Source organism: Tursiops truncatus, chromosome 2 (genome assembly GCF_011762595.2).
Source record: "Tursiops truncatus isolate mTurTru1 chromosome 2, mTurTru1.mat.Y, whole genome shotgun sequence".
In the NCBI taxonomy this organism is placed as follows: domain Eukaryota; kingdom Metazoa; phylum Chordata; class Mammalia; order Artiodactyla; family Delphinidae; genus Tursiops; species Tursiops truncatus.
In genome coordinates, this window is record NC_047035.1 from 124,669,104 (window position 1) to 124,684,288 (window position 15,185).

At 52.8% G+C, this 15,185-nt stretch overlaps 1 protein-coding gene across 7 annotated transcripts in view; it reads right to left on the reverse strand.

Moving 5' to 3' along the window:
* Positions 1 to 4,326: 4,326 nt before the first annotated feature.
* Positions 4,327 to 15,185, reverse strand: part of LRRK1 (leucine rich repeat kinase 1) — a 121,140-nt gene continuing 110,281 nt past the window's right edge. For 4 of the 7 annotated variants that reach the window (XM_033852062.2, XM_073801333.1, XM_033852063.2 and 1 more), the window contains 5 exons: positions 13,355 to 13,472; positions 11,991 to 12,107; positions 8,039 to 8,889; positions 7,551 to 7,652; positions 4,327 to 5,681 (listed from right to left, as the gene is read on the reverse strand). In XM_033852062.2, coding sequence (XP_033707953.1) covers positions 5,504 to 5,681; positions 7,551 to 7,652; positions 8,039 to 8,889; positions 11,991 to 12,107; positions 13,355 to 13,472 — 1,366 coding nt within the window. In that variant the 3' untranslated portion in view covers positions 4,327 to 5,503. The other 3 variants (XM_073801334.1, XR_012330245.1, XM_033852066.2) reach the window with 3 other exon arrangements.

Genomic DNA, 15,185 nt, shown 5'->3' on the forward strand with positions numbered 1-15,185 from the left:
CCATGGATGGCAAAGTGGAAATTTATTTTATTTTATTTGTGTGCCTATTCATTACTCCTATTTCATTTTTTAAAGTATGTGCTCCCAACAGGACTCCTAAACATTCCTATTGCCTTCTTTTTTTTTTTTTGTTATACGCGGGCCTCTCACTGTTGTGGCCCCTCCTGTTGCGGAGCACAGGCTCCGGACGCGCAGGCTCAGCAGCCATGGCTCACGGGCCCAGCCGCTCCGCGGCATGTGGGATCTTCCCGGAGTGGGGCATGAACCCATGTCCCCTGCATCGGCAGGCGGACTCTCAACCACTGTGCCACCAGGGAAGCCCTCCTATTGCCTTCTTAACATCCATACACCAGCTTTCATCTATTGTGATGTGTGTTACACCTTAACTCAATTCTCAAATAAAGGTGTTAGGAGAAGTCTTCTTGATACTTCAGAAAAAAACAGATTTATTCTTAAAGTTGGGCTGTTTCACAGGAACAGAACCACTTGTGTTTCCCTTAAGCAGTTCGCAGAGAGGACTTTTGTGTCCCCCTGGGTGAGGGTCCTGGGTACCCATCCCAGGTAGGGGACATGGTAATCATGACGGGGGGGCAGGGAGGGAGTCTTGGCCCTAGGTCAGGAGTGGGGCTGGACTGTCACATACTTATCTCTCTTGGTCCCGAACCAAACCTGACGGAGGGTAAGACCTGTCATGGCCATGTCACGGAGTAGGAAACAGAGCCACAGGGGAGGGGTAGCTTGCCTGGGGTAGAAGGTTTAAACTTGCAGGATGCCACAGCCTTAGTTTTGGCGTTTGGACAACTAGGATGAAGCCCCAGACCCACCTCTGTAACTGTGGTTGCTCCAGGGACAAGATCTACAGGCCATACCCAACGCTCATGATGCAGAAGTAAGCTCTCAGGCTTGTCTGGCCACAGAATGTTCCAGTCCCTTGTTGCTCAGGTCCCTCTGCCCAAAGTTGAACAGATGCTTGTTAGGACCAGCTCCAGGTCATTACCTCTTAGGTCTCAGGGCTGTGTTTCGGCTAGTGGAAAATGTACCTGAAAGTTTATGAATTGCATTTGGCTCCTAGTAACAGAGAGCTGGAAAATATTTTCTTAAACAAGAAAGTACTTTCCTTGTCTAGGAGGTGACAAGGAGCCTGAAGGGAGGCAGCCAGGGCTGGCATGGAGGGCTGCCTCTCTATCACTCTCCCAGGCCCTCCCTGCACCCCCAGGGGAGCCCTGCCCTCTTGCTCCAGCAAGGACCAGGGAGGCAGGGGCAGGGTCAAAGAGGCTCCTGATGAGTCAGCCCTTTGATGGACCTTCCCCAAGCCCTACTCAGGCATCTCCACACTGTCCCTGGCTGAGCTCAGTCCCAGGGCCACCGCTCCCTGTAAGGGAGGCTGGGAGCTGATGCACCAACAAAAGCAGGGTCTGTTACTGAGCAGAAGTGGGTGCAGTGAGCAGTTTCTGTGATTCTCCAAGTGCTGTTATAACTAATACACCCCCTCCATTTCCCTTTGACTGCTCCATTCTGCAAAGGGTGGGAAACAGTGTCAGGTACTAAGGGATGCAGAGAACTTGAGGCCCCAGGCCCTGACATGCTGGAAGATGTGGATCCTTCCAGGGCAGGATTTCCATGTTTCCTGGTTTTCCTGAGCCTTGGGGGAGTTTGCGTGTCACCTCGCATCCCCTTTGGGGCTCACTGAATGCTTTTTGCAGGATGTACTCCCAGCCTCGAAGGCGCTGTGTAGGGAGGTGGGGTCTGGTGTGCTCCCCCTGCCCCCCTGCCACGAGGCAGGGTCCTTGCAGAGACTCTGCAGGTCTGAGCAATCGGTGGTGCTGGAAGGTGGTGGTGGTGCAGCTGGTAACCAGTCATCAGAAAGGCTGCTGCTTCCCAGGTGCAGGGCAGGAAGAGGCTGGGCTGCCCTCCGCTAGGGGAGGAGTCTGACCTGCAACTGGACCAGATGTGCTCTTGGCAAGAGTGGAATGGGGTCAGAGCCCACTGATCTTGGTCAACTGTCCCCAGCCCATCATGCCTGTCCCTCTGCCCGGCCCTCAGCCCAGAACTCTGCCTGCATCCGCAAGACAGCCAGGGTGAGTTCTGGTTCAGCCATGGCCCCGGGGTCAGAAGGACATGACAGACTGTTGGCCCTGCCCCTGGAACCTGACCCCCTCGATGGGATCAGGTGCCTCCACGGAGGAGAGGGGACATAAGGGGGCTTCCCATTACCTCTTGACACCAAAGCCAAGGTGTGCCCTTCCTGGGTCCAGCCTGGCTTAGCCTTCCTAAGAAGGCTATTTTACAATTCAAACAGTGCCGAGGAAGGTATAAAGTAAAAATAAAGGGCTTACTCCTCAGTTCTCCTCCCCAGGGGCAACAAATGTCTACCTGATTCCTGGGCATCCTCAAGGATATTTTCCCTGTGCATGCACATATAGCTGTACAACTTTTTTTTTTTTAATGCAAGTAGTAACTCTATACACACTGTACTTCAAGTTGCTTTTTATAAAAACAACGCATTTATTATACCTCAGAGGACACGTCAGACCAGCACCATTAGCACTGCCCCGTCTCTGAAAGGCTGCAGAGTATGGCACTATTGGAGATACAGGTATTATACAACTTCCCTCCTGATAGAGGTTTAGGCTGTCAATTGTTTGGGACCATTATAAGCAATGTTGCAGTGACATCCTTGTTCTATATCTTGGAACATTTTCACAGAAGTTAAGGATCAAATATTTAGTGGGACTGCTAAGGTAAGGTCTTGGGGTATGTGTGTTTGAAATTTAGGTAGATACAGCCCAAATGCCCTTGAAGGAGCGGCCCCATTGTAGAGTGCCTCCCCTTTAGTCCATCCTCCACTCAGCAGCCAAAGTGATTTTTAAAGACAGTTAGATCAGGGACTTCCCTGGTGGCGCAGTGGCTGAGAATCTGCCTGCCAGGGAAGGGGACACGGGTTCAATCCATGGTCGGGGAAAATCCCATATACCGTGGAGCAACTAAGCCCATGTGCCACAACTACTGAGCTTGCGCTCTAGGGCCTGTGAGCCACAACTACTGAAGCCCACGCACCACAACTACTGAAGACTGCATGCCCTAGAGCCTGTGCTCTATGACAAGAGAAGCCACGGCAATGAGAAGCCCGCGGACCGCAACAAAGAGTAAGTAATCCCCGCTTGCTGCAACTAGAGAAAGCTCGCCTGCAGCAAAAAAGACCCAGTGCAGCCAAAAAAATATATATATATATAAATTAATTAATTAAAAAATAAAAATAAAAAAATAGATCATCGAATACTCCTGCTAATACCCCAGTTGCTTCGATGGGTACCCACGCCTCTGATGCTATGCCTTGTCCGCCCTCCCCGCAATCTCCCTTCCCACCAAATGCTCCAGCCACACCCACTTCTCACCTGCCCTCCAGCAGAGCAGCTCATCCCACCACAGGGCCTCTGCGGGTGCTGGTCCTTCTGCCTGGTGCCCTCAGAGCTCCATGTGGATGCCAACATGAGGGCCATAAATAGCATTTTATTTTTGTCTCCATGACTATCATCTTACTGTTGGGTGAGGTTGAGTGTTATATCCTCTACCTGTTTTCCTCTCACGTTTTCTCTTTTTCATCGATAGGTACAAACTCTTCGTTTAAAAGATAAACCAACTATTTGTCTCTCATTTTTGTTACAAATATATTTTTCCTGATTGTCCATCTTTTGAGTTTGTGGTAATTTTTCCACTTAAGTGTCTAAGTTTTAGGTATTCAAGTTCATGGACCATTTCCGTATGGTTTCTAAGTTCGTGAAGAAGCACCCTCAGCTGGCTCTGAGAGGCCACGAGCTGAGCTCCTGCCTCCACTCACTGCAGCTTGTGCTAGTCCTGGGGCTGGGCGAGTGTGGAAAGGCAGGCTGGGGCCCGATCGTGGGGCCCTGAGTGTCTCAGAGCAGTCTGGCTGTGGGGGATGTGAACCACAGGTTTGGGGCAGAGGAGGCGTAGGACCCAGTTTGCATTTGAGAAGTTAACTAGGCAGCTATCGGGTGCGAAGATGAGAAGAAAGGGGGAGTGGTGACCTCCAAGAAACTGCTGAGGGGCCAATGGCTGTGACATGGGGAGGCTCAGACCCTTAGCCCCCCTGAGGCCACTAAAAGGAAGTGGGGAGACCACAGCCCATCTCTGCCCACAGAAACTGCTTAGGGGCAGCCTTGCCATGGGCCAAGGAGGGGTTGCCCCTTCCACTGGGGCAGTGAGTGGGCCTGGGTGGGAAGAGTCTGCGCTGTTATTACATGTACTCTACAGACAGAAAGCCATGACTTCACTCTTGAGATGAAAGGAATCACATTTGCCCACATACACAAGCAAAATCTTGTTTGATTTTTATAATTTAATTTTAGAAAAAGGTCAACAGCTTGTACTGGAGGATGATCTCACATTCACACTCCTGTTCTGGGTTTAGCAGCCTCAAATGGTTACTCTTGATAACGATGTGAACATTTGTGCATAGGTACGTACATGCAAGTGTGTGCGCAATTTATGAAAGTTCTTGCCATCATACCCATACATCACCCTGTTAACAATTTCACTTTTTTACTCTGCTGTATGTGTTGCGTAGTAAATACATAATTTGATATAAGCCTCATACGATGTGATTTCACAGAGTCCTAACCATTGAGATATGACTTAACTTGTTAAAGTGATAAACAAGATTATTATGTGCAAACAGGGTTTATGCTCCAGCTGCATCCAAATTTATTTCACAAAGCTGTAAACACAGGCCCTTTCTCGAGTCCTGATGATTGAGTCTCTCTGCCTTCTGTCGACAGGAGAGGAATGTAAAGGCTGAGTTGGTGCTCTCGGCCCTGTGTTGGCTCTTGGCTTTCCAGCCCTGTCACTTAAAGAAACTCATTCATTCCCCAGATTGGGCAGTGCTCCTCGCTGGGGTCCTTCTAAGGCTTTTCACACAGAGACTTTCCCAAGCGGGGACATCTGATCTCAGCCTGCCCGAGCGGGGCCCCGGGCCCCGGGGACTCAGGAGCTTGAGAAATGTGCTGAGAGCCTGTGAGCCACCGGGGGAAGGGGCAGGGGTCACAGCCCTCCTCCCTCCCTGCCCCGAACTGCTCCCCAACTGAGAGCCCCTAGTGTAATTCCACCCCAGACCTGGGGGTGAAAGTGGGGAGGCCCATTATGCCAGCAAGGCCCAGCCCCACTTCGTGTGACCCAGCCCAGCCCTGAGAGTGGATGGAAGAGGCAGGTGGACTTTGGCCCAATCAGACCCCACCATCTTCCCTTGGGCTGTAAAACCAGCATTGGGGGGATGGGGGTATCCAGGGAACTCAGCCCTAGGATAGGAGAACCCTCAACCCCCCCAACCTGGGCGGGGTGGGAACTTCTCAGCACTTCTTAGCAGCAAGTGGTTCAGAGGAGAACCCAGTCTGCCTCCTGGGTCTTTAGAGGGCTGCAGGCTGCAGGTGGAGAGGTCAGGCTGCTGGCCCATGCTGTCCAGGTCCGAGAAATGCTCATTTCACAGGAATTACCTTCTCTTCCGCATGCAATTCTCCAGCCGGCCCAGCTCCTCATAGGACTGGTAGAAAATGTCAAACTCCCGGGTGCCCCAGCCCCTCCAGACAGCCAGGCACCACTCCAGCTTTTCGTTCTCAAAGCCGCACACAACTGTGTCCTTTGCCACTACGGCAGCATCCACAAGCACCCTGCAGAGAGAGGGGGTCTGAGAAAACCCACAGGGGTACCCACTTGGTCGGGGCTGTGACCCTCACCCTGCACCTTTTCAGAGGACACAGCCTGGTTAAGGGGGCATCTGTGCACCCCAGCCTGGCACCACCAATGTGCTGGGACACACTGCTTCTCTCTCTGTGGTCCAGCCTGTGGGCAGTCTTTCTAAAGCCTAAAAAGGGGCCTAGGGCATCATTTCAGGTTCACCTCAGAGCAGGTATCCTCCCTAATGCACCTCAGACCCCAAAGAGCCCAGAAAAAATGGTCAGTCCTCTGTGTCCACAGGTTTGGCATCCTCAGATACGGAGGGCTGACTGTACTGTGTCATTTTACATATAAGGACTTGAGCATCCTCGGATTTTTGTATCTGCAGAGGTCCTGGAAACAATCCCCTGCAGATGCTGAGGGAGGACAGAATTATCAATTCTACCTAATAATTCTTGCTCATCAATGGTCCATGACAGATTTTAAGCTTTAACTCAATTTCCTTGCCACCCAGCCCAGGCATGATTCTTCTCCCTTTCTAAGTTTCCACATACTTAAGAAATACAGGGCAATATATTAGGCAAAAAACCTGTACCAACAAGTCCTATGTACATTTTTTTTGAGCCTGTGGATTGTTTTGCATGATCCGGGCATACACTGCAAGTTTCCTTCTGGGCCTCCGCAGGGCTGTGTGTCCCACCTCCGAGCACACACTGCCGTGTGCCCTGCCTGGCACTGAGGCCAGCATGTAAACTGGAACGTGCAGGGGCCTCCACTTCCTCAGGCCTTGCATGTCTTGGGCACTTGGTAGCTATTTGCCAAGGGAATACACGTCTCAGGTGCATCTCAAAAAGCTGGCCTCCCTTTTGCTGGCTGCCTGGGCTGCTTACTCCCTACAGTGAGTGTGCCTGGCTCTTGGTAAACCTGTCTTTGGGGGGCAAATAGGAAAAACAACACCAGGAGAAAATTCAGGGGAACTAATGGTGGGCACTCTGAGGTCAACAGACCCGGGCTCTACAGACCTGCCTGCTTCCCTGGAAGCCTGACCTGCGATCTGGGAACTACTGCCGCCCACAAACTCAGCTGGTGCTCAGCAGCAAACCCAGGTCTTGTCTCCAGTATCACTTGCAGGGCAAGGGTCACTGGCCCGGGTGCCATAGACATTTCCTTTGTCATCATCCTACTCTGGGGAAAACAGGCTGAATGCGATTTCTCCATAAGGGAGATTAACCACGTGGGACTCAGCAAAGTGGGGGTGTGGACATTGCCAGCTGCCTGACGACTCCAACACTGGCTGGCACCAGCCTCCCATCTCTATATTCAGGCAGACTGTGTCTGGACAGGCTGTCCTGCCCAGCATGACCCTCACAATGGAGTCTGGCCTGCCTCCTGGTGGGACCCCCAGCAGATGGGTACAGCTGAGCCTGGGAATGGGCATGGCGAGGGTAGGCATGGCAAAGGTTGGTGTGGTCTGGCTGTGTGGCTTCACCTGGTGCTGTATGGGAGGAGAGGCACCTCAGGAAGGGCTCTCTTGTTTGGCAGGAGGGACGGGGAATCAACTGGATCCCCATTTCAACTGCAGCTGAGCTTGGAGGCATACCCCAGGCAGGGCAGTTGGTCCACAGGTGCTCTGGGCACCCCAAAAACAGGCATCCATGACCAGTGGGTGATGGCCGGTTCAGCTGGTATTTGCTGATCGCCTAGGAGCTGCCTGTTTGTCCTCCGTCTATGGCCACAGTGGTGGACACCATGTTTATTGGTGGAGGACAGAAGGGTGGCGGCCATCATGCAGGGAGGTGGCAGTGAGACCTCGATTCCCTATGCCACACCCTGGGTTCTCTAGGAGCTGCCCTCAGTCTTACCCGTGCGGAGTCAGCTCTCGGGCTTTCAAGACAGCGATGACTCGGCCCCGCTGGGTTCCTGCATCCTTCTCCAAGCCAATGACGATAACATCTCCACCACGCCTAAGAAACCAAAACCCAGAAGGGGAACCGTTTGTCTAGGGCTGTACTCTCCAAGGGAAACAGAGCTGGTGTGCAGAAAGGCACGGGAACAAACACAGCTTCTGCAAATGGATTGAGTTACCGAGAGGGCCCCGGAGCAGGGCGAGGAGGCCTTTCCCAGTAGGAAACCTGACCGTGGCTCTCCTTTGTGGTGCCCTGAGTTCTCTGGAGGGCTGATGGGCTTTCGTGCAGCCCTTCTTAGATTTGCTAAAGAGATTCCCTCCAGTTCCAGAAGAGAGGGAATAGCTCCTGATGGATCTTGACAGTACCTTAAGGTTCCCCTCACTCTGCCCCCAAAGCAAGAGCAGTGGGTGGTGCAGGATGGTACTCCCTGTTGGGAAACCTACCTGGGGACCCAGATGACATCTTTCACGGCAAGGATCTTCACAGCCTGCAGGTGCTGGCTGAACGCCTCGCCATCCACGGGGCTCAGGTCATGCTCAGACCTGTCAGAGCCCGTGGTGGGCTCGAGCAGCCTGCTGGTGTCCTCGCAGTCAGTGGAGAAAGGCAAGCTGGAAGAGCTTGCGGGGGAGCAGGGTAGGCTTGCAAGGGATGTGGGCACCTGGAGGGGTGGAGACGAGGAGTAGGAGGACATAGAGCAGTAGTCGGTCAGCGAGTCCTGGTGGGTCAGGATCTGCGTGCCCAGCTCCTCACTGTACATGATGCTCATGTCTGCAATGCAGTCCTTCTTGGGCTCCTTCGGGCTGGCTGTGGAGCAGTCCAGGGGCTCCAGGCCCATTGGGTGCACAGGAAACACGTCCCTGAGGGGGCTGGGGTCCCCGCAGAAGTATCGGGCGCACAGCTGGTAGGTGGCGGAGTGGTACATCACCAAGCAGTTGGCCCTGTCGTCCAGGCACCAGACGACCTCCTCCCCATGGCACTCAGAGCCGCACACGACTGACGTGACCACCGAAGGGGCTGAGTAGGGCTCCAGCCGCCTGCTGATCTCCAGGGCCACGCAGTCGATGACCAGCAGGCCCGGCCCGTTGCTATACCAGACCTCGGATCCACTGTTGACCACCTCCATGGCCTTCACGGGGTAGGGGTTCTGCCTCGCGTCTTCATCTGGGATGCTGAACTTGGACCTGTTGGCTGTGTGTGAGCACAGGTAGGAGCAGCTGTGGTCTGGGGTGCCGTGCACCATGGGAAACACCGCCACAAGCCCATCAGCCAGGCCTGCCAGCACCAGGTAGGAATTCTGCGGGGAGAAGACAGGGATGCTTGATGCCCTTGCGTCTCGCGCACCCGGGACAGAAACAGTCGGTGCAAGACTCATCTCTGCATGTACTCTAGGTGGGCATGCGCTTTCTACCAGCACTTCCTGGAGAAGCCAGCTCCTAAAAAGGCAGCGGCTGCCAGCGGGAGCTTCTGGGTACGCTCCCAAAGGAGGTGCAGCTCAGGCCCAGAAAAGCCACACCCATCCCCCCTCCTGTGAGCAGCAGGAAAAAGGTCCATGGCACCCGAGCAAGGGGCACATGTTGCCTGGACCACACAGCTTTTCTTCCTGGGTTTCTTTTTTTTTTTTTGCGGTATGCGGGCCTCTCCTGTTGCGGAACACAGGCTCCGGATGCGCAGGCTCAGCGGCTATGGCTCACGGGCCCAGCTACTCTGCGGCATGTGGGATCTTCCCGGACCGGGGCGTGAACCCGCGTCCCCTGCATCGGCAGGTGGACTCTCAACCACTGCGCCACCGGGGAAGCCCAACCTGGGCTTCTTGCAATGCCAGCAGGAGGGAGCTGCCTTCTCCTTCAGGTCACCAGGGCCTCCTTCTGAGGCAGGATGTGGCGCCCTCCTTCCCCTGAAATCTGCTCCTTAAGGTGACAGCAGTTATGGACACCCTATGGGTCTGCTCTTGGCCTCCTGCCTGCTGCCCCACAAGCCGGGTGCTCCATAAGAGCAGGCCTGGGTCTGCGTGCCCACCACTGCCCCCGGCACTGGCCTGCACAGGGAAGGGCTGAGTCCCAGTCACCTCTGTGACTCCCCCCAGTTTTATGCTCAAGTCACAACACATGCTGCTGAACTAATTCTTGAAGAAATCACTTCCAAATTCAACCCTCTTGTGGAGGCACTTTTTGGCCACTATGCCACATTCCCCGCTTACCACATCTACTCTGAAATGCCTGTGGTTTAGGCAATGATGGGGTCTTGGGGTGTCTCCTGCCCCCTCAATGAAGCATGTGCTCTTCTACAACCACCAGAGGTCATCAGGCAGAGGCCAAAGTTGCAGAGACTGTGCTGAATGCTGGGCCCAGCCCAGGCCTCCTCGGAGCATCCGTGCGGAGCTGGGAATGGAGAGCAGCTTAGCAGCCTAGATGCCTGGGTGGGGTTGGGGGGTGGCCAGGAAGAGTTCAGGAGAACAAAGCCAGAGCTGGGAGACAGCAGAGACGTGGGCCTTGTGCCAGGGAGGGTGAGCAGCAGAAAGCCCCCTTGTTGGGAGCTGGGAAGTTGGGCTATCCAAGGTGATGAGTGAACCAGCCTCTAGCTTACTGAAATCCACCTTCAGGATTCAAGGAAAGAAAACAGCCAAAGCAAATAGGAGCAAGGTCTCTATCAGTCCCGGCTCTGGGCCCCAGCCAGGCGGTGAGTCCCACATCCCAGATGGGTGTGGATGTGTGCGTGCAAGAATGCAGGGGTCTGTCATCCGTGGCCACAGGGCAGCATGGCCTCTGAGGGGCAGACTGGCAGGGAGGCTCTGCACAGAGCCAGCTTTATTCCAGCCGGTCGAGTGGGTGGTGGTGCCCTGGCTTGGGGCTCTGGCCAGCCATGGCTTTAAATAACACTTTGTGTTGAGTTCTGTGCTTCAGTGCAACCAGGTCCCGAGCCCCCCAGTTGCCCGTGGGGCCACAGTCAAAAATGACTCTAAGGTTGATTTCAGTTTCTATTTTTTTAAATAAATAAATTTATTTATTTATTTTTGGCTGTGTTGGGTCTTCGTTGCTGCGTGCGGCTTTCTCTAGTTGTGGCGAGCGGGGGCTACTCTTTGTTGTGGTGTGCGGGCTTCTCATTGCAGTGGCTTCTCTTGTTGCGGAGCATGGGCTCTAGGTGCGGGGGCTTCAGTAGTTGTGGCACACAGGCTCAGTAGTTGTGGCACACAGGCTCAGTAGTTGTGGCATACGGGCTTAGTTGCTCTGTGTGCGGCATGTGGGATCTTCCTGGCCCAGGGATCGAACCTCTGTCCCCTGCATTGGCAGGCGGATTCTAAACCACTGAGCCACCAGGGAAGTCCCTGATCTCAGTTTCTTAAGAAATGAAACTGTAGAGGGGTGGAGAGGAGAGTGCATATATTTCACGATTGTCAGGAAGTAGTAATAATGCTCAAATTTACTCAGTGCGCTGGCCCAGAGATTTGGGTACGTTATGCCCAGAGATCCTCCTCTCAATCTCTTTTACACCCATTTTGCAGGTGGGAGAACTGGAATCAGATGATAATAGCCGACATGTTTTAACGAAGCCTCACCAATAATGACCCTTCGAGCAGGGAGCTGCACAAACAGGGGCCTCAGGGCCCACAAAGGGGTTCTGGAGGCCAGAGAAGCCTTGGGGACGCCACTGAGGAGCTGGGGCGAGGGTAGGGGCAGCTTCTTGGGGGGGTGGTCATGGCGCTTGATCTTCAGAAATGAAGAGGAAGAGGTGTTGAGCGGCAGGGTCAATTCTGGAGGGAAGGGCCTGCTCAGAGTGCGGTGCTGGGTGGGGAGGGGTGTGAGGGGGCAGCGGGGGGTGAGCCCTGGCCGGCCCTGTGGGCTGGGTCTGATCCTGAGGATCAGCAGCCCTGCCGGGGCCCAGGGCTGGGGAGGGCACCACTCGCAGACTCATTTGAGAAAGGCAGGGGCTAGAAGTTGAGGTGTTGAGTCTTCAGGGCCATGCTGGACAAAGAGGGACTGAGTTCTGGGACTGAGGCTGAGCACTCCAGAGGAGGCAGAGCTGAAGGGGGAGGGGAGCTGGCTGTCTGACAGGGGTGGCAGCCTGCCAGGGCCCGGTGACCAAGTGGCTGTGGAAGGTGCTGGGCCAGGCTCCTGAGGTCCCTGCTCTCAGAAGGGGAAGGGCACACATGCAAATGCTCCTTGACACCAGTTGCACCAGAAAAGCATCTCACCTGAACTGGGGCTGTGGCATATGCATGCAGAATGCAAGCCTTCCACTTAGCCCACTAATGATGGCCCCGATCTCCTATCTCTCTAAGGCTGACTGTGACCTAGGCTTGGTGATCCAGAAGAGCATGGCTCTGCTCCCTCCCCACCCGCCCAATGGAATGGGGAAGGGAGAATCAGAGACCTAGGCACCACCTCCCCCTTACCTCACCTTTTTTATAACAGGCACCGCCAAGAAGCAGGTGACAATGGCTGGGGTGTCCAAAGCCCGTTGGGGCGTGTTCAAGGGACACATGCCCTTGAGGCTGTAGATGTAGATCTTCTGGTCCTGCGGAGGAGACAGTCAACATGAGAGCCGGGGGACTTCCCTGGCGGTCCAGTGGTTAAGACTTTGCCTTCCAACGCAGGGGGTGTGGATTCGATCCCTGGTCAGGGAGCTAAGATCCCACATGCCTCACGGCCAAAAAACCAAAACATAAAACAGAAGCAATATTGTAACAAATTCAATAAAGACTTAATAAACCAAAGAAAACCAAACAAAAAAAACATGAGAGCTGGGCTGCAACAGGCCTGCCGGTTCCTAGGGTGCACTCCGTCTCAGAAGGCCCTTTACGTCTTGGAAAGTAACTTATTGAGGCTTTCTGGTTGGTTGTTTTCATATTTCTGTTCTTTGTAAAAACTTGGAAAACTACAGAATATACTGAAGAAAAACAAAATCGCCCATACTCCAATACCCAGAGAAAGCCACTTTTGGGATTTGGGGCCCAGACTTTCAGTTTTCCGTGGGTATTGGTGTGTGTGCGTGTTCCCAACAGTGGGACCACACTTCTATGCTGTTTCCACACTTTTCTTCTCCCAGGATGATCAGTGCAGGCAGAGGCCCTGTCTACCTGGTCTGTGAGGGTATGATGCATGTCTATCGCTCAGAATTTGGCTCATCTGTTGTCAGATGTTTATTCTGTTCAAGTCTTTACTACTATGAATTATACTGGAATGAGCATTCTTATACACCTATCTAGTCTGAGTGTGTGTGCGTGTCTTGGTTTTTTCCTTAGAACAAACTCTTAAAGCTAAAATTGCAGAGGCTTACATGGTACAAATATTTTTGAGATTTCTGATGCATATTTGAACCATACTTGCCATCTGGAAAGCCTGCACCAGTTCATACACCCCCACCCAGTAGCTTCAGAGCATTTGTTTTGGGGCACTCCTCTCTGGAGTTCTCAGAAGACAGTTCCTTGCGCCTTCTGCTGACCTTTTTACATGAAGGCACGAGGCCTCAGAGCTGAGTGGATTTGCTGTGTAGACAGGTAATGTTATAAGAAACCCAGTCACTTCGCCAACCTGCTGGGGTTCTCCTCTTGTCGGGATTCTGCACTTGACACTTAGCTGAATCCCAGATATGCTGCTTGTTCACAGGGCTGCTGGCATTGCTCTGGGGTCTCACAGTTGTGGGCTGGGGTTAAATCTGAAATTCAAATGTACCTGGGTGTCCTGCATATTTAGTTGCTAAATGGGACCCCCCAGGGGCTGGTGTCGCCCACCTCGATGAGAGCCCTGCAGGGGGGTGGTTACCTCAGTGGCCGTCCACAGAGAGTTCTGGACCTTGAGCTGGCAGCTCAGCTTCATGCCCGCACAGCTCACGCGCTGCACTTCCAGGAGGCCCTTCTCCGCGTTCACCACCGTGTAGTTCCTACAATCAGCAACAACTGTGCAGTCAGCTCAGGCCTCCCTCTCCCTGGCCTGGCCTGTAGCAGCCTTGGAGGAGGACATCAGCTGTGGGCCTTGTCCACCCCTTCCAGCCCAGGGTCCAATTTCGCATGTTTTAAGAGACTCAAGGACTGTTCATGTCTGGGGAAGAGCCTGGTTCTGCCTGCTTGGTAATGCTTGAACATTTGGGCAGAGAAAGGCCATTCCCAAGCAGAAGAAAGACCCTCCTCTTTCTGTGACCTTTGAGGGCTCAAAAAGTTGCCCACAGCATGAAGGGACACCAGGGGGCTGTACCTGCACTAAGGCCGCTCCCTGCCCTCCCACTGGCCATGTCTCCCCCTCTGCGCCCCCGCCACACACACACAGCAGAGTACCTCAGGTCAACCAGAGACAGATGGGGGAACTTCAGAGTAGACTGGGGGTCTCAAAACGGGCCCCCAACATAGGTGCTCTGAGAACTAACAAGCTGTTGTTTATGAGAGTGGCCCTTCACTCACCCGCCCCACCATGTTCCCCAGCATCGCCATCTCCCCACCATCCTTGATAGGCATCCAGCATGCTCACTGCCTGGAGGGAAGACTGCAGCTGGGGCAGGGGTCGATTATTCACCCAGGCCACACAGATCTTTTCCCCAGTCCAAGGGAATAAGTCAAGTGAGTGGATAGCAGTTCTTAATGTAACATTTTTCTGCCATCAAAGTTTGGAAACCCTTGCCATTGTTGACTGATAACGTGTATTCGCAGATGATGAGAGATGAGTGAAAAATCCGCAAATGAAAACTTTCTTCAAAGTTATATTCCCCCTTTTTCTCCAGTCTTTTTTCTATGCATTGAAAAAATAAAACTAGGATATTATAAATAACTTTGCATTTAACTTGGAAAAAATTAAAAATATAGAGAAACTTAAAGGATAACACACCCCTATTCCATCCAACAAGAATTTTGTTATGTGTATCCTGTTTTCTGCATGTCCCCGCTTTCTTCTCACCCACTTCCCTTCCTTAATTCAGAATGGTCTCGGTCTCATTTCCCTCTCCACTCTCACTTCCCAGGCTCACAGCCCTTTGTGCTTCTGGCCATAATTTCTTCCCCTCACCCTCCAGTGAGCTTGCCCCTTCTTCAGGCTGGGGGTGAGCTTTTAAAACCCTCCCAAGTCACAGAGAGAGGCTTCCCCTTCCCTCTGGAGATAAGCTTTTACAGCTCTGAGCAGTATTGTCTCCAATATCCTGGGTGAGTCTGTAAGACTGAGAAGGTGAAGAAAGTATTGCTGGGCGGTGGGGTGGAGCAGGGTCCATGCCAGAAGCAGCACTGAGCACCCCAACATCCCTGCAACCTTGGGAAAGGTTCCTAGACTGGCAATTACTAGGTCAAAGGGTATAAGTATCTCGAAGCCATTTAAGACATACTGACAAATTGGTTTTCAGACAGATGTGCAAATTTAGATGCTCACCAGTAAGGTATGACCCACCCTCAGTAGCATCCATTATTATCTTTGAAAAAAAAGTTAGCCAACATGATAAGCAAGAAAAAAAAGTTATCTTGCAGATTGAATTTATATTTCTTTGATTACCAGTAAGTTCAATTGTTAAAAAATATGTTCATTGTTCTCTGTGTACCTTTTTCAAAGGATACTTATGTTCCTTGCCTATTTACTATTGGATTTTAGTATTTTTTCCCACTGATTTGTAAAAATCCCT